The sequence below is a fragment of the Gobius niger genome (assembly GCF_951799975.1).
Source record: "Gobius niger genome assembly, chromosome: 8".
Taxonomy (NCBI): Eukaryota; Metazoa; Chordata; class Actinopteri; order Gobiiformes; family Gobiidae; genus Gobius; species Gobius niger.
Window position 1 is genome coordinate 6593046 of NC_136859.1, and position 22935 is coordinate 6615980.

At 41.4% G+C, this 22935-nt stretch overlaps 1 protein-coding gene across 2 annotated transcripts; it reads left to right on the plus strand.

Annotated features, from left to right (window-relative positions):
* The first annotated feature begins 726 nt into the window (after positions 1 to 726).
* On the plus strand, positions 727 to 20395 carry dhx16 (DEAH (Asp-Glu-Ala-His) box polypeptide 16). Of its 2 annotated transcripts, none has more exons than XM_079562009.1 (22): positions 727 to 975; positions 2095 to 2295; positions 2409 to 2662; positions 2804 to 2975; positions 3054 to 3110; positions 3204 to 3458; positions 4862 to 5095; positions 5335 to 5526; positions 5749 to 5859; positions 6567 to 6682; positions 6880 to 7090; positions 7171 to 7269; positions 7389 to 7541; positions 7744 to 7884; positions 9503 to 9665; positions 10287 to 10405; positions 10508 to 10575; positions 10660 to 10822; positions 11048 to 11209; positions 16101 to 16274; positions 16357 to 16574; positions 20305 to 20395. In XM_079562009.1, exons 2-21 carry the CDS (start codon positions 2098 to 2100, stop codon positions 16483 to 16485), a joined length of 3171 nt encoding a protein of 1056 aa, XP_079418135.1. In that variant the 5' UTR covers positions 727 to 975; positions 2095 to 2097; the 3' UTR covers positions 16486 to 16574; positions 20305 to 20395. The 2 variants fall into 2 exon arrangements, with proteins under 2 accessions (XP_079418135.1, XP_079418134.1); XM_079562008.1 differs by having other exon boundaries at positions 727 to 979; positions 20305 to 20394.
* Positions 20396 to 22935: the final 2540 nt, after the last annotated feature.

Here is a 22935-nt window from a genome sequence, read left to right on the forward strand (position 1 = left end):
AATATTTACGAGAATAATGTTACTTTGAAATGGTTTTACTCAAGTATGAAAAGTAGAGACCCAAATAAATACTCAAGTAAAAGTAGAAAAGTACTTGGACATATGTTTACTTGAGAGTGCAGTGTGAATGTTTGTGTGTAACATTCTGTATTATGTTTCAGTTGTGACAAAAATTAGGTGAAACACAACTTAATAATGTGAAAATCCAAATGTTTCCAAAGAAAATACAATAAAAAATATTTTAAAAATAATGTATTTCCGAAGAGAAAGGGGCATGAAGTACAAATTACATTTTAGGTCGACATGAAGCATTTATAACTTGAAAATATATATCATTTTCTACTCAAGTAAGAGTAAAGATACTGCATTACAATAATACTCAAGTGATACTGAGGTAAAACAAAATACTGAATGATAATACCGTTTCTTCAAAAAGTGACTCAAGCACTTGTACTTAAATGTAACTGAGTATTACTACCCGGTGTCTCTGGAAGTAAGAAATACCTCATAACTACTTCATGAGGTACAGTTACTTCAAAAAGTTACTCGAGTGCGTGTACTTGAGTAAATAAGTGCTACCTGCCTCTGATTATTACCCAAACTTTCATTTAAAAAGTTGATTATTAAAATAAGCACCGGATGCAGTACATGGTCGATGCAGTAGAGGGCGCTCGTCTGAGCTGCGTTCACAAACCACCGGAAATACAAACAAAACCGTGACGTACTTCCGGGCTACGACACGAGCATGGAGTAAAGTTGGAAATATGATGGAGTTTAGCAGAGTTTTGTGACATTTCTGTGAATTAAAGGGTACATTTTGCTCTGTAATACCCGCTGAAAGCCATGTTATCGCGTGGACAGTGGACTGAGGAGACATTGTGAAGTACAAAGCTCTAACAGTTTTTGTTTGTCCCCGAGTTAGCCTCCGGAGCTAACGCGCTTCTGTCACAACAACAACGTTCAGCAGAGAAAGCAGTGAGTAAGTAAAGCTTATTATTTATTTGTTTTCGTTCTCTGGTACTTTCGGTTTGTTCTGGTTTTAATATTAAACGATCCAAAGTATTTTAAGTTTATCTAACCGTGAAAGTTAGTTGAAAGTAGTGTAAAAACAAAGACACCTAATAAAGAAAAAGACGTTTAACAAACTTTTAACTCAGGTTTGGAGTATCACCAGATCTAAACCAGGACTAATGCTAAAGCAGGTTTAAGAGAGTACGAAACCACGAATTAAATTGCTCTGAAGAGGATCAATTTTGGGTCAAGAGTGCATTGGCTAATCTGCAGGATTCACTGTTTTCCCATAGATTATATGGATAAATGTATTTTCTCAAAATGCCTATTTTCCCTCACATTGTGGCGACATCTCTACTTGCAGTAACACCAAAATGCAATATATATATTTTTATTTAATCAGAATTAAAAAATATAATAAATAGAGCCCTTACATTTAACGTCTTAGCCCCGGCATAACATTTTCTTCAGTTTGGCTTTACCCAAAACCTAAAAGCCTGAATAAAGCCTCAAAATAGCGATGAAAAGGAAAGCAAATGCAACAATAAAGTGACCAAAACATGGCGATCGCACAGCAAAAAAGCCACAAAAAAAACGACTAAAATGTGACAAAAACGCGGCATCAGCGTGACAACAAAGTCATGATCTCTTTTGTAGGTCTTAGCTTTCAAATGAGACGTTAAACTGTTACTCTCCAGGTGATGAGCTCTTAGATTTGGGTAAAACTGAATTGGCGAAAAGACAGAGTTTAAACCTGTCCGTCCTTAAGATTTTGTTTCCACTTATATTTTGCACATAGTTTTCAAATGGAATAAGGAATCTGTCAACTAAAAGAAAATTAGCACAATTATTTACTTTCAATTAACTTTTTCATTGTTTGTTATAAAAGAAATCTGGTGTTTGGCCTTCAATGAATCACTCAAAGGACAAAAACATAACTCAACTGTGTTTAGGTTTAGAACTAAGACAACACAGCAACACACAGACAGTTTTTTTTTTTACTGTTTTCTGCTCATTCTGTACCTTAAATATTAATTTTATAGTCACTTTGCCTATTACAACCACACTCTGTCCTCTCCTCAGAACATGGCGGGGCTGGAGCAGTGGGTGAGCGACCGTCTCCACGACATCCTGGGCCTGAGCGATCGTTACGTCTCCCAGTTCATGATCGGTTTGGCCCGAAAGTCGTCCTGTGGCGACGACTTTGTGTCGAGGCTTCAACAAACGGGAACCATCGACATCGACCCGAGCGTCACCGACTTCGCTCATGAGCTCTACGGAAAGGTACTGTTGCAGAGGTTTTATCCTGCCTTAAAAGGAGGAGGAGGTGGTGGTGGCTTTGGGGTCGACTCCTGATCTGATCTAATGTTGGAAATGTTCTCGGTCTGTTGTTGCAGATCCCAAAGAAAGTAGTTGTGGAGAAGCCGGCGCGAGCTTTGGAGCGAGAGGCGCTGGAGATGCAGAGGAAGAACCAGACGTACACTCTGGTGGACGACAGTGACAGCGACGGGGCCTCGGCGGCGAGAGAGGCCAAAACCAAAAAGAGCAGCAATCGCGACCGGGAGAAAGAGCGAGACAGAGGAGGAAAGAGACGGCACATCCGGCAGAAGAAGGAGAGCGAGTCGTCCAGCGAAGAGGAGCCACCGAAAAAGTAATTCAATTTATCACTCCAGAGCTTTACAGATGAAAATATTTAAAAACATTCTCACCCAGAACCCCCAATATAGTGTCAAGCCTCGCCACAGGATATGCTTTCCATCTTACTTCTTTAACCGGTGATGCTTTCCTGCAGGGGCGTCTCTGATCAGAAGAGCATGAAGCAGGAGGAAGAGGAGGAGGAGGAGTGGGAGAAGGAGGAACGAGAGCGGCTGCACGACCTGGAGGAGAGAGACGCCTTCGCAGAGAGAATGAGACAGAAGGACAAGGACAAGACGCGCAACATCGCCGAGCGCACCGACAAGAAGGTCTGCACGCTAATGTCATTGGTTTACAAAAGAAAACAACACAGGGCTGATGAAGTTTCTGATTTGTGGATGTTTCAGGCCTATGAAGAGGCTCAGAAGAGGCTGAAGATGGCTGAAGACGACCAGAGGAACATGGTGGGTGAAACAGTTGGCGTTAGAAATCCTTTTTTCCTCCCGTTTCCTCCTGCTCTAACTTTCACATATTCGGTGTGTCTTTGCTCCCCCCAGCTGCCGGAGCTGAGGAAGCGTTCGCGTTACGACTACCTGAAGAAGCGCGAGGAGGAGAAACTGGAGGATCTGGAGGCGGAGATCAAGGATGAGGAGTATCTGTTCGCCTCCGATAATATGACCGAGCGCGAGAGGAAAGACCTGGATTACAAACGCAAGCTGAGAGACCTGGCCAAGGAGTACAAGAAGGCGGGAGCCAAGGAGCACGAGGAGCGAAAGAACCGCTACTACATGCCCGAAGAGAAGAGGAGCAAGGTATGCTTTCACAAAACATGGAGAGTTATTCAAAGGGCATGTTGAGCATTTTGCACCAAAAACACTCCCTCAAAAGGACTTTAAACTGTAGTAAAAGTACTGGGCAAAATATGATTGGATGCTAATTGGGTTGAATATTTCCGGGAATTTTGAATAAACTGCAGCACAAGAATCTGATTTGATAGTTCTATACTTAGCACAGAGAGGAAAAGTGTCAAAGAAAATGATCTTTACCATGTCTGACATCAGTGTTTGAAGACAACGTGCTTTAGGTGTTTCGAGAATAATAAGAGCTTTTGGAAATTCAACAGACTCATTCCATTTTTGTACAGTATCTATCTATGCAGTTTTACAATATTATATCGTTTTGACAGTCATGTGACAGTTTATAGTTGATAGTTTAGGTCTGCTCTGAGCTCTGTGTCAGACACAGGCCTCGCCCACTCCTCCTATTGGTCAGCTTGTCACCTGAGTGAGTGACAGGGGAATTTAACCAATCACAGTGCGATAAAACTATCATGATATAAAACGTTGCCATTTGTCCCAGCGCTCATGAGAAAGAGAATTTAGCAGAATAAAGGTTTAGGAAAGTTGTGTCATGTTTTGACCTGACGATACGGTCCTCGCACTTTTTTATTTATTTATTTTATCTAATCTAATTTATTTAATTGGGTCTGGGGTGCAACAGTTATTGATCAAAAACATAATTAATGGGTGAAAATTAGTTCACATTGTTTATTTAACAAGAAATGCAAAAAAGAGATAAAGATAAAGTTCCCATTGAAAATCTCTGGAAATTTATTGCTGCCCCTTTGCGACCCTAGACACAACAAAGATCCGTTTAAAGCCACACTGTGAAACATTTCACCTGGTGAAAAGAAAGAAAAGCTGTATATTTATTTAATTTCTTAAATTTATTTTTAAAATAAATATTTAATGTATTGATGTATTTTAATTACATGGGTGGATTTATTGGTGAAAATATGTCAAAAACATATGTCTTTTGCCGTGAGCAGTCTCTCCTTTGTTTTGTGGAGAGTCATCACCTGCTCCACTCCTTGTTGATGTTGATGTTTTGCTGACGGTTTGCAAATATGTCATTGTCTGTGTTATCTGGGCATTTGGAGCATGTCTTGATGAGAGCAAAATACTTTATAACCTGGAATGTTCTGCGGTGTAGCTTTAACATGCTCCAAAAATGCTGAAATAAAATCATGAAAAGTTCATTTCTTGAATCAGGACACTCCAAATCATGTTACCTCTGACAGGACGGCCCTAAATTAAATCCAAACTAAAGTGAAAGACCGGAACCTGATCCATTTTTCACACTGATTGACTGTTGCATTAAAATAGTAATAAAGCTATAACATGTGTCTTACCACCGCCTCCTCTCTGCTCATCAGGACGTTCCGCAGCGCGACCTGGAGCTGGAGGAGACCCCTCTGGAGCTGGGCGGGGAGCAGGGGCGCTGGGAGGAGGAGCGGCTCCGGACGGCGGCGCTGAGCTTCGGGGCCAAGAGGGAGCGAGAGCTGGGGGTCAGGCAGGAGCAGGAGAGGTACCAGCTCATCCTGGAGGAGGACGAGATGATCGACTTCGTCAGCACCGCCATCACCATGAAGGGCACGCTGTCGGAGAAGGTAAGCACCGCTCAGACGAATGAAGGTGTCAGTCCAAGTCCAATCCACAGATGAAGGACTGTTGCGAGTGTGTGAACTTCTGTTGTTTCTGAAATAAATGGGCCAGAAGTGTTTGCGTTTGACCAGTGGTAACGCCTTTATCTTTTCCCCTTAACCTTCTTGAATAACTACCACTAAATAATGCAAAGTCCCGATGGTGTAGATGAAACTTTGTCTAAACTTTGTGTAATGTTGTGCAGGAGCAGGAGGAGCCGACGCTCTCTCAGGCCGATCTGAAGAAGCAGTCGATACAGGAGGTGCGGCGCAGTCTGCCCATCTTTCCCTACAGAGAGGACCTGCTGCGGGCCATAACCGAGCACCAAATACTGGTCATCGAGGGAGAGACCGGCTCGGGGAAGACCACACAGATCCCCCAGTACCTCATGGAGGACGTGAGTCTCAAATTATTACTCATCAGATCAGAGCTGCCTCTTTTTGGAGATGGAAGAGATGGAGAGGATTACTTTACAATGTTTTACAGGTGTTCAGATGTTAAGGTCAATATTAAAGTTTACTTCATGTGTCCAGACTGAGATGCTTTGGAGATGCAAATTTAGTTAATAAACCTACACCTATTCTCCTGGTGTCTTACATTACTGTCTACTTTGTTGCAGGGCTACACTCAAGGCGGAATGAAAATCGGCTGCACTCAGCCGCGCAGAGTGGCGGCCATGTCTGTGGCAGCTCGAGTGGCCGAGGAGACCAGCGTCAAACTGGGAAACGAGGTCTGTACAAAATACTTTAGGATTAGGATCAACTTTATTGTAGCACAATAAAAAAAAAACACACACATCTCTTTTGAAGCAGTGTGCTGGAACAAAAAAGAGGCAACAATAAGAAAAAAAGTCAACACAACTGTGTAGTTAGAGCCCAATTTAAATTTTTACTCACATCAAAAGACGTGATGTTTCGGGCATGAAGGGTGCCGAGCCCAAAACTTTATTGTCCCATAGGGAAATTTGTCCTAGACTTGTCATACTGTGGTTCACACAATAACAAAATGTGAAAGTGCATTGAAATACTGGCAAAAGGACAACAGTCAGCACATTTGGCATAATGCATAATGGTACATTAAAGATCTTTTAAGTGAAAAACTTGTATTAGACCTTAGAGTGACCCAGCAGTCAGCATGGCTCTTTTACTTTCATCACAGAGGCCTCTTTGAGTGTCCAGGATCAATTGGTTTTAGAGTTTTCACTGCGGGCAGACCCTCCCACTACAAAACAATAGATCCTGGGGCGTTGTAGAGGCCAGCGTGATGAAAAGTAAAGGCGTCATACTAACCACTCATACAACACTGAGTCACAAAGTTTCATAATGCACCTTAAAAATAAAATCTTTTCTACGTAAATTCTTAAAGACCTGAAGCCTGTGTAGATGAACGTTAACCGTCCTAGTTTTTTTTCTGATGTTTTTGGTCTGACCTCTTCAGGTGGGCTACAGCATCAGGTTTGAGGACTGCACATCGGAGCGGACGGTACTGAAATACATGACTGATGGGATGTTGCTGAGGGAGTTCCTCACTGAGCCAGACTTGGCCAGCTACAGGTAATAATATAAAGAAAGCTCTGGAACAAAAACATACCAGCATCACTCAGATTTCTTCATCTGTACCAGGCTTTTCTTGTGTTTAAATCTTTGAATGTCCAGCAAAGCGTCGGATAGGATCGATGCTCTACTGTTATAAGTCAACAAAGTCTTTCCTCTGATTCCTAAAATGTCCTTCCGCTCTCTCCTTTCCGCAGTGTGGTTATCATAGACGAGGCCCACGAGCGCACCCTCCACACAGACATCCTGTTCGGTTTGATCAAAGACATCGCTCGCTTCAGGTCCGACCTCAAAGTCCTGGTCGCCAGCGCCACTTTAGACACAGAGCGCTTCTCCTGCTTCTTCGACGACGCACCAGTGTTCAGGATCCCGGGACGGAGGTTTCCTGTGGACATCTTCTACACCAAGGTACACAAGTGGTTCTCCTACCGCACATCAGGGAGTATCAGGTTTAAACTTCTGATCTCTCTTGTGTTGGACGTGTTTAGGCTCCAGAGGCGGATTACCTCGAGGCCTGTGTGGTGTCCGTTCTACAGATCCACGTCACTCAGGCTCCGGGAGACTGCCTGGTCTTCCTCACAGGGCAGGTAACGTGAACTCAAGAATTTTCTTTAGCAAACAAGAAGATTTTGTCTCTTCTAGATTTTTGCTGAGGTATTAACTCGTGTTCACGTATTCATGAGCCTCCCCTGACTGTCTCCCTCAGGAGGAGATCGAAGCGTGCTGTGAGATGCTTCAGGAGCGCTGCAGACGTCTGGGCTCAAAAATCGCAGAGCTGGTCATTCTGCCGATCTACGCCAACCTGCCCTCGGACATGCAGGCCAAGATCTTCAGCCCCACTCCCCCCGGCGCCAGGAAGGTATCACTGTTACACTTATTTTACAAAGTTTCACCAGCAGGGGGCTCTGGAGCTGCTCACTTACAGGCATAACTTTGATACCTTCAAGTAACACTTCTTTTAATCCTATTAAAATCATTCAGTATTTAAGTGGTATTGTTGTGGTTATTCTGTTTCCTCTCTTTAGCACTTGCTCCTCATATTCATATTGTGTGTGTTTCAGGTGGTCGTGGCCACAAACATCGCAGAGACCTCCCTGACCATAGACGGCATCATTTACGTGATCGACCCGGGCTTTTGTAAACAGAAGAGCTACAACGCAAGGACCGGCATGGAGTCGCTCATCGTCACGCCGTGTTCACGGGTCGGTCACTGTGTTTAATCAAATCTTAGTGTATATTAGTTTTAGTGTATATTAGTCTAATCTTAGTAAATATCCATATATGACATATACAGTATGTCATATATGAATGAATTAATTAATATTTTGTCATGTATATGTGCCCAGCCCACATGGGCTTATGAGACTCTATAAACATCATTTGGAAGATGACCACCATAGCAATACGTTCAATGTAACAAACATATCACAGAAAAGTCAAGGATCTGGATACAAAGCTTTCAATCTCATTGTCCTTGCTTTCTCTACACATCTTAACACACAAAAAATGTCATTTCTAGATAACCAACTCAACATATCACCTCCTGCCATCCAATATAGATCAGGATTATGACGTCCAACTTTTTTTTCAACAAACAAAGCAGTTCTGAAATCATTATACAATGGACAATTGAACATAAACTGAAATTCATCCTCCACCAAACATAGGTCAGAAACATTACAGAGTCTATTCTCTTCACCAAACATAGGTCAGAAACATTACAGAGTCTATTCTCTTCACCAAACATAGGTCAGAAACATTACAGAGTCTATTCTCTTCAGACACCCCTCTGTAATGACCCACCTCCACCTCTAGAGGCAGCACTCCTGCTCTGAGCTGAGCACACAGACCTCTGTCCTCTCTTTAAATTACATTTAGAATTCATCTCTGTTGAAAAACAATCTTTAATCTGAAAGTAAGTTCTCAATTTAGATTTACTTAGCAATTAAATCTTCCACTGCTGTAGGCACATAAATGCCTCAGCAATGATATTTAGGGCAAACGTTTATTTGATTGAATTCATATTCTGTATGTGTTATTTATATTAACATTTCATAAATAATTAGTCACAAGTAGGGGTGGGCCGAGATGCAAATCCCACGAGGAAGAGACAAGATTTTGACAAAATTTGCAATAATCAGTATTATGCAATTATGCTTCTCTTGTTTGGAGCCATTGTTTTGTATCGTTTGTAACAATATGAACAAATTGATAAGATTTTACCAAAATCATGCAGGCTCTGTTTGTGTGCAAACAGTTTATTATTAGAGCAAGGCTTATAAATGTGGCGCTTTTGACAGGTGTATTTTGATTAAATGTCCTAAAAGCTTAAAAGTTAATTTCTCTGGGAAGAGACACAGACTTACATTTAGTATCTAATCAGTCTGTGCCAGACACTGACGCACAGGAAGCTTTAAACATTAAACAGATTGTGATTCTTAGTTAAACAGACCCCTTTCTAACTCAATGGCCCGCTGTCATCATCCTGTGCATGTTGTGCGTTTACTATCGCAAAATAGAAGACGAATCCACCCGGACCGTGCAGCGGTAAATCGTAGCTTCCAAGAGCGAGACTTTATAATGAAAGAGAAAGTAGCAAGGTGCGATTGGATCTGCAGATGTGGATCTGCAGATGTGGATCTGTAGCGGCTCCCATCTGCAGCTGTAAACACCGAGACGGCAGTCAAAAGTGACGGACCAATCAATATATAATACACATTGTTAGAGAGTAATATTCCCTTGAGTCCTATAAGCAGTCTGCAGTCAGTAGGTCTACATCTAAATTGCTGCCTATAAAAAATGTTTTTGTCTTTTCCTCAGGCCTCAGCGAATCAGCGAGCGGGCCGCGCCGGCAGAGTGGCCGCCGGGAAGTGTTTCCGGCTGTACACGGCCTGGGCCTTCAAACACGAGATGGAGGAGACCACTGTCCCGGAGATTCAGAGGACCAACCTGGGCAACGTGGTGCTGCTGCTCAAGAGCTTAGGTCTGACTTACTAAACTATCGTAGACTTTCACTGGTTAAGACAGAAGGCAGGAGAATGAGCTCTGTGATCTGAAGCTTGATTTAAAGGATCTGTATCCTGCTATTTTAGCCATTCCACAGTAAAGTATAGACATTTATATGATGTAGTGTATCACTACCACTATGGAGCACTAATTTTTGTGTAAGTATTTTCTGGAGGTATTTTTCCAACCCGGAAGACAAAATGCTTGGAGATTCAGTTAACTCTGCACCCTCTCTCCACTCATGCCACTTTTGCAGTAGTAGAAATATAAATACCACAGCAAAAAGTGAAGTTACTTTACGATGCAGTTATAAGGAGTTGTCATCTGCAACACAGCTTCATAAATGGCATCATAAATTAAACACACACACGCGTTTCGATTGACTCACCGATCTGGTCCATCGGGTGTTTTTGTAATGGGAGTCGCGTTGGTTATAAGATTTAATCCACTTTTCTTTTTTACGACAGAAATAATGTAAATCTATTTGAAACTTTTGTTGCAGATTTCTGACACTTAAATACAAAGAAAATGTATTGTCAGTTTTCTGTCATTTTATGCTTTCATATAAAAATATGTTTTATTTTTGTTTATTCTGTAGGAATAAATGACCTGATCCACTTCGACTTCATGGACCCCCCTCCTCACGAGACGCTGGTGTTGGCCCTGGAGCAGCTCTACGCTTTGGGCGCGCTCAACCACCTGGGGGAGCTCACCAAGGTACTCACCTGCACAACACGGCTGGGACAAGATAAATGTATTTAGTTTTAATACGTCTACATCTACATGGGACGCTTAAACAACTCTCCCTTGTGCTTTCAGTTGGGTCGGAGAATGGCTGAGCTGCCCGTGGACCCGATGCTCAGTAAAATGATCCTGGCCTCAGAGCAGTGCGTAATTTGGACACATTTTCCCTTTTTTTAATTCTGAAATCAAAGCTCATGGACTTAAACGTAGCTTGAATGTTTGCTCAGGTACAAGTGTTCGGAGGAGGTCCTGACCATCGCCGCCATGTTGTCGGTCAATAACTCCATCTTCTATCGGCCCAAAGACAAAGTGGTGCACGCGGACAACGCACGCATGAACTTCACTGTTCCGGGAGGAGACCACCTCGTACTGCTCAATGTGTACAACCAGGTACTGTACTACTTTTACTACTTGTCTTACTGCTACTATTGATGTTACTTCTGTTACTGCAACTACTACTTGTACAAAAACTAACACCTTACTCTTTACTAACGCTTTTACTCCTATTGAGACTGGACTTTATTAGGACTTTATTATATTTAAGGCGACATACGGCAGGTGAAAACAGGGCTTAGACATGTGACTAAAAATGACATTTGTATCTTGTTTTTCCAGTGGGTGGAGAGCGGCTTCTCGACGCAGTGGTGCTACGAGAACTTCATCCAGTTCCGGTCGATGCGACGGGCGCGGGACGTGAGGGACCAGCTGGAGGGACTGATGGAGCGCATCGAGGTGGAGGTGGTGAGCTCCCTGGAAGACTCTGTGCCCATTCGCAAGGTCAGTGACAGTTCCTGAAACATGATGCTTAAATGTTGCTGTTACTCTTATTTTCAGCATTGATATTTCACTTTTTATAATCAAATTGTGTGTGTTTAATGACAGCGCCTTTAGAGACAAACCAAACACCACACCAACTTTTTTCTGATCATAAACTATATATAGGACATTTGGAGACTATGCAATGGTTCATACTTTTTATACTAAGTACCACCTCACAAAATATTTGACCTTCCAAGTGCAACTAGGACAAGATAATACCGTATTTTCCGGACTATAGGTCGCTCCGGAGTATAACCGGTGTCTGGTTATACTCCGGAGTCACTGTCACATAAACAAATCACTAAATCCATTGAAATCTTCATCCTCTGTGTCACTTCTGAACAATCGCCATGGCAACGACCTGGTCACAGAGGCGTAGCTGCATCGTTGACATACTTCTCCCGGCAGCACGTTTTTCAAGCTCTCATTTGCAAACTCGTTCCTCTGGCTGTGGCCATCTGGCTTTTAGCCCATAATTAGATTAGTTTTGTTTTCTAAGAGTAACCTCCGCTTCTCGCTAACTCCAAACTTTCTTTCTGCTGCTCGATTAGCCTGCAGTGCCCTCTAGTGGCATGTGAAATTATATATTTGAATTTTAAAAAAAGGGGGGGAGAAATCACATAAATTAAGTATTTTCCTCCCCCTACATGTTTCAACAATGTCCTAAGGTGTAGAATGAGCTCAGACCTGTTCACCACAACTGCCTCTAAAATCCTGCACTGTCGCTCAAAAAATTGTTACTTCGGGTCTGAAGTGTCGTCATGCACGAGTTTAATATAGACGGTGCAGTTACACGTATGACCTGAGGTGGCAGTAGTGAGCATAAAATGACTAACTTGCATCTAGCCCCTTTAACTAATATTGCGGTTTTCAAGCCTGCGTTAGAAAGATTCTCAAAGCCCCGCCCTGTAGTCATTTTTCATTCACTGGTCATGGCAAGCTACTATTGTAGCCACAACTGCCCTGCGGTAGACTGACGGAAGTGAGGCTGCCAATCTGTGCCAGCGGCCCCTCTGACCTCCAACCACTCACTCACACTCTCATTCATTCTGACCTATTGTACTTTTTTTCAATATGTTTTATATATAATGGAAATCAAGTCTGGACTAAACCCGGGTCTAAAATAGACTTTATATTTAAACTAGAAAAACTCTGTGCGTGACTTAAGTATGAATGGAATGATCTCTGATGAATGATGTAAAATTGCAGATGACCCTGAAAACTACCTGAAGTACCACCAGGCCCAGACCAAGATCAAATCAGGTCTAAACTCAGTATAAGAAGGGTCTGAATTGGACTAAATTACCTTTTGCGAAACTGTGTATAAACCATGTCTGAACAGGGAAAACTACCTTAAATGCAGTGTCGGGAAAAATACATGTAGCAATTAATTACTTAAGCCAGTTTTTGACATAAAGCCTCCATTTTCAGCCAACAACATGCTAACAGATCAATGGCACTGTGATAAACCAAAATGAACACAGAACTGCTCTGGGTTCTAAAATCAGAATACTTTATTAATCCACATGGGAAATTCATCAGTTGCTGCTGGTCCAATAAATAGACAGATCCAGATTCTAAAACAGAACTAAATATTAAAATGTCCTGTTCTGCTCTAGTCCTCACGGAGCTGGCTTCCTCCACGCAGGACTTAACCTCATTCCTGAAATCTTGGCCCCGGTTGTTTCTTTTTGTTGTCGTGGTTCTCCTGTAAACTGAGACCAGTCTGAAAGCGCACACGGCCACGTTTGAGTTCAGCGCTTTCTCTGAACATTTCATAAACAGAATGAATCACCGTCACATTGTGGCCCGGCTCTTCAGTTCCTCGGCTTTTGTCTTGTCTCCCCGTTCACACAATACTTCCACACAGGCAGGAGATGTGTGTCAGCCCCTCTTTGGTTTTCAGTGCTGTTCTCCTGTCGCTTCAGTTTGTAGCCCTTTGTTCACAGACAGAGGCAGGTTGAGTAAGACGGCCGTGGGGGACAATAGGAGAAACGAGAAGGTGTTTGTCTTTGTGTCAAAAACAGCCACGTTTCACCGAGGCTGTCACAAGAGGCAAAACAATGAAAAAGAGCATGGCTTTGGACACAATGGAAGATTATGCTAAGGAACTTATGTCAGCGAGTGTTTAATCAACTTTGTATTATCATATTCAAACATTTAATCATGCTCTCTGCCTCACGGAGCTTCTCCCTCACGGACAAAGCACAAACCTGTTTATTTTAATGATATGAAACTGTGTCACTGGAAGTTTGGATGTTTGCTGTTCCATCTTTTCATATTTCTCATTTTTATGAGCTGTCATTATCTGGAGATCATAGTTTTTGTCAACAGTAACTACTAATGTGATAATTATGGAGCTTAAAGGTGCATTATGTAACATTTATATTTGTGCATATTTGACTTTAGTGACCCAGCGGCTGTTTGAATGGTCAGCATGGCGCCTTTACTTTCCATCACAGTGGTCTCGAGGACGCTCCAGGGTCTATTGTTGTTTTGTAGGTTTTCTGATGAGCGAGTCCGTCCGCAGTGAAAACCTTCCAAACAATTGATCCTGGAGCGTCCTAGAGACCACTGTGACGGAAAGTTAAGTAAGTAAGTAAGTGCTTTATTGTCATTGTACAAGCGTACAACTAAATAGTGTTCAAGAGTCCATCCTGAGCTGCTGCAGCTGAGCCGCACTGCCACTGTGGGTCAACCTGACCTACATGACCTTGGAGGTCGGGGAAACTGAAGCACTTGGAAGAAACCTGGCTGCCCTCTGTCTCCTCTGATCCTCTGAAACAGTGCACCGCCTCCTGGGTTTGTCCCTGTTTCAGAGCGTGGTGTCCTGCACTGATCAGCTCTACCTCATTCTTCCTCCTGCCGCTCCCTGAGCTCCACAACAGTCTTTCACCATCTCCTCGTTTGTCCCGTTTTTGTTTCCTGTAGCTCCTCTTGTGGTGCCTTCACTGTGCTGCAGGTGTGGGGGCTTTTGGCGCCTCTTCAGTGTCTCAGAAGAAGACATTTGTAGGTCTCAAATGGGTTTAGCTGATAAGTAAAGGCGCCATGCTGACCACTCATACAGCCACTAGGTCACGACAAGGTCAAATAGACACAAACTTTTTTTTATTACAAATAAACTTAGCTTTGATATTTTAAGTTTCATAATTTTTCTGAAAAAATAACTTCAAGGTTGAGCTTAAATTTGCAAATTGGATTCAATAGCAGTTGCACATGGGTTCGATTCCCACCTGGACGGGGCCTTTCTGTGTGGAGTTTGCATGTTCTCCCTGTGTCTGCATAGGTTTCCTCTGGGAAAACCTACGGATCGCTCTAGCAACATTCGGGATGGGTCTAGTGCAGAGAATTAATTTTCCTATGAGGATTAATAAAGTATAATTTAACTGAGCTTAGTTGGATTATGGCACTTTAAAAATGTGAAGGACAGTTTTTGATGTTTTTAGACTTTTCCAGACTTCAATGAACAAATGAGGAAAAAGCAGCATTGGATTTTTTGAAATACTTTTTTACACCTGGGCATTTTAGAACCTATAATAACAGAAACGTGTTTGAAGACCTCTCCGGGAGTCATCAGTTGTTCGTGGCGTGGTGTTGAAGCGTGGAATCATCTGTTTGAGAGTGAACGCCCTCAGCCTCTCAGCTCCTTTAAGTCCCGCCTAAACCAAACCCACACAGTCAGTCATGTATGTTAATGATGCTGATGGGGGTTCTCAACACCAGGGTCAGCCCGGTTTCTGCCTCTCACGCAGGACCAGACGCCCTGTTTCGGTGACCGTTCAAGAGGTCATAAGGGCAGAGCTTTAACATTGAACGGCCTGTGCTTTGTGGTTTTGCCAAGTAAAATTGTTGTGCCCAATGTTATTAGATATTTGTCATTTGAAGGTCTGTCTTGAATACTGTGTTAGAAGCTTTATTTTTTAGAATAAATTTGGTGCAACTGGTGTAGCTTTGGGACAAACCTTCAATATATCTTAACAGGCTGTGACCCTGGTAAAACTACTACTTTCTATATGTATGAAAACAGACTGCAGTATTTAAGTATTTAATCAGACTCTCTTCACAGAGTTCTGTTGATACAAGCTTTTACTGTAAGGTGAATTACCAAAAATGATTTTAAAGAGGCTCTATTATACTTTTTGCTCGTGTTTTGCAATAACTTTATCACATCTTTATCCCTTTTGCTGCCTTCATGTGCTCTCGTAATTATGATAAATACCACGTGCGGAGTACAAAATTGCACATGAACGCCACCTCATCTCGTATTTTCCACTGGGAAACTGGGAGATCAGTTTGATTCCCAAAAGGAGATAACCTTTGACCTTTCACCACGAAAGAGCAGTGATAATACGTTAAGAAGCCTACACTATGCATTTGGCTATTTTGCCACTCAATTTTAGTATTGTCTTTTTTTGTACTGGTCGTTTTCCACTGAAAAAAGACAAACTTGATATGTTTTTTCAATCAAAGCTGATATAAAGTAGCCGTAGTTCAGCAGTTTATTTATTTGTTTGTTTGTATTGCTGTGTGGGATTTTTTTATGTTTTACTTTTGCTACGACACACTTGAAAACAATGCACTTGTGATTTCCACTTCACAACTGGAAGCATCATCTGTACCAGAGCACATGATGCAGCATTACAGTTTGTTGGTTAGAAAATGCAATATTATAATTATCACTTTATTATCATTATTTAAAAAAAAAAACATGTTTAAGAGTTGAATTTGCAGCGTTTGGCCTGATACTTGTAAGAGTTCTACTTATTGTAACGTATGTTGCGTGAAACTAGTGTTTTTGAATCAGACGCTGCATACTCCATAATCATGGGACGTTGCTCTGTGTTTGCAGGCGGTCACAGCCGGGTACTTCTACCACACGGCGCGGCTCAGTAAAGGAGGCTATAAGACGGTCAAACACCAGCAGACCGTGTACGTGCATCCAAACAGCTCTCTGTTCGAGGAGCAGCCGCGATGGTTAATCTACCACGAGCTCGTCTTCACCACCAAGGAGTTCATGAGACAGGTACCGATAACCAATACTATATGGGTTATACAAGAGCTTCTCTACAAACACACTAACCCCCTTCCTCTCGTGTAATTGCCAGGTGATAGAGATCGACAGCGGCTGGTTGCTGGAAGTGGCTCCTCACTATTACAAGAGCAAAGAGCTGGAGGACAGCAGCAGCAAGAAGATGCCTCGCAAACAGGGCAAGACCAAGGACGAGCTGGGATAGAAGCGCAGGGAGTACACGGACAATGACGCTTCTAACAAAAGTCAGACATTTAAGGAAAAAGAAAACAAAACTTGTGAATCTGTTTTTTTGTAAAATTTCAATTAAATTCCAACATTTTCTGTAAACTTTGTTTTTACTTCTGCCACGTTCCTTCTCCAGTCAAGAAGCTTTATTTGGGTAGAGTTGAACTGGAGACAGTGTGGGGGGTAAGAGGTCAAAGGAGAAGCTACACTGTCCAAAAGATGCACACAGAAAACATACAAACTTTTTTTTACTCCTAAAGAAATTCCCTAAATGTTTCCTCTGATCACAATGCTCCTCTCGGCTCCACACCTTCCATTACCGCGCTCCAGTTGAATTTCTCTGACCTTGTTTTACACCTGTATCAAATATTGACTCCAAACCGGGCCACAACAATCTCAGGTTCAACTTTAAACACGGCTCTGTCCGACGCCAAGAGCCATTGTTTGTTTTCGCGCCCCTGAGTTTTGTCCACCAGGCACTTTTTAACCCGCATCTCCACGCTCTGTAAAGCCCCTTTGTTCCAATCGGGCGCAGAAGCAGACGGATAACCCTCTAATAGTTTCTTGTCTCGTTTGTCTTGCAGTAAAATGAATCTCTCGGTCGATAAGTCTTTCCGCTGTGACAGTTTGAGGTGCGTCATGTTGACACATTAATCTAGTGATGAGCTGGTGTGGTTAAATACTGAAATGATTACCTACGTGTAGCAGAAAGTACTAGGTGATTGTGAAAGCCCCCAGTTGTCTTGGCGATTTAGAGGTTTTCAGTTTGGTCGACTGGACTGGGTATTGGAGTTGAGAACAGGACATTTATTTTACCTCAAGCCCTGGACAATGCACAGAAAATATTAGCTGAAACATCCTCAGTTCAGCGAGTTCAAGCTGCTCCCCTCAGGTCGGAGAAACCGGTCGGTAAACTGTGACCACATTCTCATCACAAGAGCTAAGAAGAAGAAAACGTCCTCAACCAAACCGGCGATTAAAGCTTCACTACGATGAATACTTACTGGACGAAAGAGTGCCTACACAAACATATGCTGAGGTCTTGTTCTCCTTGTGCCTGTGTAGGTTTCCTTTGGGCTCTGAGATTTCCCGTGTCCTTCTCATAGACTTTCCATTCAAACTTTTTACTGAACATAGCTGGCTTCAAAAACCCTGCCAAAATGCTAGCATGAAAGTGCTTCAGTTAGCCCGTTCTCAACGCTATGGTCCATCGCTATTCTACAGTCTATGGGTCAGAGTGTCAGATCATAAAGAGAGAATTAAATGGTAAAAAACATTACACCAAGTGAGAAAGTGCTAAAGCTGCAGAAAACACCCATTTATTGTATTTAACCTCTTACCATCCGCCTAAACCAAATGCATTCTGTCCTCTTTGGCTATTATATAGGCCTGTGTAACACCTCATTTGAAAGCTAAGACCCACAAAACTGATCTTTTTCCTCGCGTTGTTGCTGTGTTGTGTCACCTTTTGTATGTTTTTTCTTTCTTTTTTCCATTTTTGTGACATTTTTGTTGAATTTTTGTCACTTTTTGGTTGAGTTTTTGGTCATTTTTTGTTGAATTTTTGTCATTTTTTTTGTTGAATTTTTGTCACATTTTTGTTGAATTTTTGTCACTTTTTGGTTGAGTTTTTTGTTACTTTTTGTTGAATTTACATCCTTGTTTTCTTCTCATTTTTTGTGTCTATTTTGGTGCTTTTTTCCCCAAGAAGCTTTTTGATTAGGGTAAAGCCAAACTGGAGAAAATAGGATCCGTTCAGGTGGGAGTTAAGAGGTTAAAGGATCAGACCACCGTTTTTCCATACTGAGATATGTTCTTACCTGAGTTGAGACAAATTGATACATACCTGTCTTTGTGCCGTGAGCGTGATAACTTTCAACTTCACCCCTGTTTGGAGCTACAGGAATATGCTGGGAGAGGCCAAATGCTAACAACATCTTTGGTCGTTGACTGAGGGCAGTGGGTTTTCTTGTCTCGTTTTTTAGTCACATCCTGCAGCAGCCTGACCTCTGACCATAGACTATGCCTCTGACGCGTGTTTTTGGAAAATGTTGAACCTAATTTTCTGATATTAGTCTAGGCAGCTCAGAAACATAGACTTAAAGTCTGTGTGTTTAACGTGATTTTGCAAGTCACGGTTAATTAACAGGTTTGAAATGATCCCGTCATTGAAGTGATTGAGCTGTGTGGTAAAGGCGTGTCTCCAGTGCAGAACAATGACGAGAATTTGCCTGAGAAAACCTTCCCGATCAACAGACGCACGCGACAAAAGTCACAGAACTGATTCTCAAAGAGAGTTTTCACTTTTCTTTAAAGCCGCCATTGTGTGATATTTCACTCAGTAAATCGTAATAAACATATGATTTATTTCATTACATGTGGTTTCATTGGCGAAAACCTGGAATGTTCTGCATGGAGGATTTAACATTGTCTGTCATTGAAGCTTATGAAATATCTTATGGCACCTTAGGATTGGCATTATACGTTTTAGCATTTTAGAAAAAGGAATAGTGGGAAACAATGTAGTATGACTGAAAAGAGACATGCCGCTGTTGGTAAGAAAGAAAAGAAAAGTAAGTGAAAGCATTTTGAGCAGTACGGGTGGCTGAGCAGTTATCATGCCGTACTATTACCACTACTTCTACTTAAATAAATTGAGTATTCATTTTCTTTGAGTTGTGCTACTACTGCCACAACTGCTCATATTGTTTCCACTTAATTCTGGAAGCAAAGAAGGTCCCGGGATCTATTCCCGGACCATGTGAGCCTTTATGTGTGGAGTTTTAATGTATTTCTCCCCTTGTCTGGGTAGGTTTCCTCCATCAACCAGAAAACATGCACAATAGGTTATTCCTCTAGCTAGCCAGATGATTCTGACCATCAGCCTGGCTCCACATCTGGAGATGGGCACCGCACTGCGGTCGCTCCTGCTCCTTACGGGTCACTCCAGCAGCATCGAGGGATGGATTAAATGCAGAGGACAAATTTCTCTAAGGGGACAATAAAGTTCACCTTAAGTAATAAAGATGTATCGCTTTAAGAAATTGAATGGGAGAAGTACTTAGCTACACGGTGGCTGAGTGGTTTGCGTTCTTGCCTTTAAGCAAGAAAGTCCTGAGTTTGATTCCCGGACCGTGTGGACCTTTCTGTGTGGACTTTGCCTGTTCTCCACTTGCTGTGGGTTTCTATGGGTGCTCCTGTTTGCCCATCACCCAAAAACATCCACAAGGTGAATCCACCTCGGGCGCTGCTCTTTGGTCGCCCACAGGTAGATTTCAACTCAATTTCTGTAGTGGTACCACTGCCACTTTTTTAAGACGTAGCAGAGGTAGAAGTAGTGACAAGTGGCGATACCACTAGTGAATATAATTAAGTGTAATGGTATGAAGGTATGCTTGTTCAGTATCAATGAGGGATTAATAAGCAGCAATAACTAATAGGCCATGAATAATAGGCTTATTCATTGTCTACCATAATCCTAACCTTAAGAAGATTACTAATGCTTATTGACCTTATTAATGCTTAACGAGCACCCCTTAATATAAAGCGATACTTGTATAAAGAGTAAGTGAGTTAAGTTTATTTACTATTAAAGCTAAAATAAGTAAGTTAAGGTTATTTACTATTATTAAGTATTTATTTTATTATAGTATCAAATCAAAATCTGTATTGAATTGCATTTACATAATGCTGTTGAAAATATTTCTTGTTATCTGTGATACTGGCTCCTAACTCCATCTGAAACTACTTCTACTGACAGTATGCCATACAACTGTGCAGATTCCCTTGTTTGTAGAACGTGACACTTTGGCTGTGACAGGAGCCGCACTGGTCCGACTGGTTCAGCGAGAGCGAGCGAGTGAGAGGCACCGGGTCGAGCGAGGAGGGGGCGGGGCCAGGAGTCCAACATAAGAAGGAGCACTTTAACCACAAAGGAAGGAGAGAGAGGATGAAGGGTGCACAGGTCAGCGCTCTCTGACAAACGGATTAAAGTCTACAGATACAACAACAACCGTGGATCTTACTCCACAGGTGAGAGCATGCTTCTGTCATTATCTTTTTCTATTTTCATAAATAAACTAGGGGAGAGACACTTTTATTAACATAGCATAGATACAGAATAAGAGGAATTCTGTTGAAACCATATGCTTTGCTTCTTGCAAACTGAAAAAAAATGACCTAAATAAAGTTAATTTTGAAACAATGCCCAAACATCTCTATCTTTCTACATTTACAATGAATATTACGTGGCTAAACCCAGATAGTTTTTTGAGTCAACATTTACCAACTCCGAGACGTCTCCTCCCCAAGTTGTTTGAGTTTCCTCCATAGACAAACATCTAATGCAGACTTATGCAATAATAGTATTTTGAAGGCCTAGCGCAATGTTATAAAATGTTTTTCAAATGATTAATGACTGTAAATAACCATAACATTGTGTAGAGGAGCTGACAGGAGCAATATTATGCCTCTACGACAACTACTTTGTTCTATACTTTAAGTAGGGGGTGCAAATTATCCACAAAAGTACGACACAACTCCTTTTGATTCATGTGTTTACTGTGAAAATGACAAGGCTTATACTGAACCAAGTTTAATACGATACTTTTGTTTATGCACTTAGTAATGAATAAGAAAAGCAATAATTCAGTTGCAGAGTGTACTTTTAAATGGTTTCACTCAAGTGGAAGGAAAAAGAAAGGAGGAAAAAGTCATAATGATCAGTCAAGTAAAAGTAGAACGATGTTTGATGAAAATGCTTTTCCACAAATCGATCATAAAAATGGATAAAATAAAAACAACCATGTCTAACAACTATTTTTTTAAGTGTTTTAGTCAAGTTTTGATGCAGTTTCTTCCAAAAGTTACAAAAAGAACGTATTACTTTGTCCCTTGAATGTATATTGTACTGAATATGAGTCATAAATCCACGATAGGCAACATGGGAAGCAGGAAACCTCACTATAATTCTGTCCTGTCGTATATTCTGTAATAATAATAAGTCTCCGCTCTGGCACGTTGTTCCAGTTGAATGATCTGTGCAGAATCTCTTCAGACTCTCGTGAGCGCACTGGTGTTGAGATCCCTTTATCCCTCCTCGCTCTCCTGTTTCACTTCGGCTTTTATTTCAGCCCGGAGTGATCCACGTATCTGCAGATCTTTACTGCGGGCAACAAATAATTACAGAGGCATGTTTGTTTTGACCTTTGCTAAAAGCTGCAAATGTGTGATTTTCTCACACTGTTCAAACTGAAGACCTTTTCACATGATTCTAGAAACACAAAGTAATGTCGTTATTGTTCTTGTATAAAACAATGTAGCTGTAAACACGGGAGCTGCAGACGTCCTCTCTCTGTTTACACGAGAGCGACTGGAGTTTAACTTTAACTTCTTCAACATGTGTCTAACTGTGTGACGTCATGAGGCTTTAAAGGAGCAGAAAAGAAAGACTAGTTTGTGTAACCGAGCGCATTAGGTCTTTTTTGTCACATTTTTTATCTGTTTTTGTCTCTTTTTTGTCCTGTTTTCACCACGTTTTTTTCGCGTTCTTTTTCACCATTTGGTCACTTTTTGTGGCTTTTTCGTTGCTTTTTCATCACTTTCATCATTGCTTTTATGTCATGTTTTCACCGCTTTTTGTTGCATTTTTGTGTACATTTTTTGTCCTTTATTTCATAGCTTTTCCCAGCCCGTTCTGTTGTCGATCTTTGTTGCAATTTCTCACTTTTTTGTTGCTTTTTTGTCATTTTTTTGGTCACTTTTTGTGGCTTTTTCGTAGCTTTTTCATCACTTTTTTCAATGCTTTTATGACATGTTTACATCACTTTTTGTCACTTTTTTGTTGCATTTTTGTGTCCATTTTTTGTCCCTTATTTCATTGCTTTTTCCAGCCCGTTTTGTTGTCGCTCTTTGTTGCGATTTCTCACTTTTTTGTTGCTTTTTTGTCATGTTTTTTGTCACTTTTTGTTTGCTTTTCATTGCTCTTCACATTGTTTTTTTTTTTTTTTTTTTTCTTTTCCGGCACGTTTTTTGTCTCTTTTTTTGTTGCGTTTTCACCACGTTTTTGTTGTATTATTGGAACGTTTTTTCATCACCATTTTGTCACTTTTTGTGGCTTTTTCGTTGCTTTTTTATCACTTTTTTCAACGCTTTTCTGTCATGTTTTCACCGCTTTTTGTTGCATTTTTGTGTCAATTTTTGTGTCAATTTTTTGTTGCGTTTTCACCATGTTTTTGTTACATTTTTGGAACGTTTTTACATCACTCTTTGGTCACACTTTGTGGCTTTTTTGTTGCTTTTTCATCACTTTTTTCATTGCTTTTATGTCATGTTTTCATCACTTGTTGTCATTTTTTGTTGCATTTTCGTGTCAATTTTTGTCCCTTATTTCGTTGCTTTTTTCGGCACGTTTCTGTGTCGCTCTTTG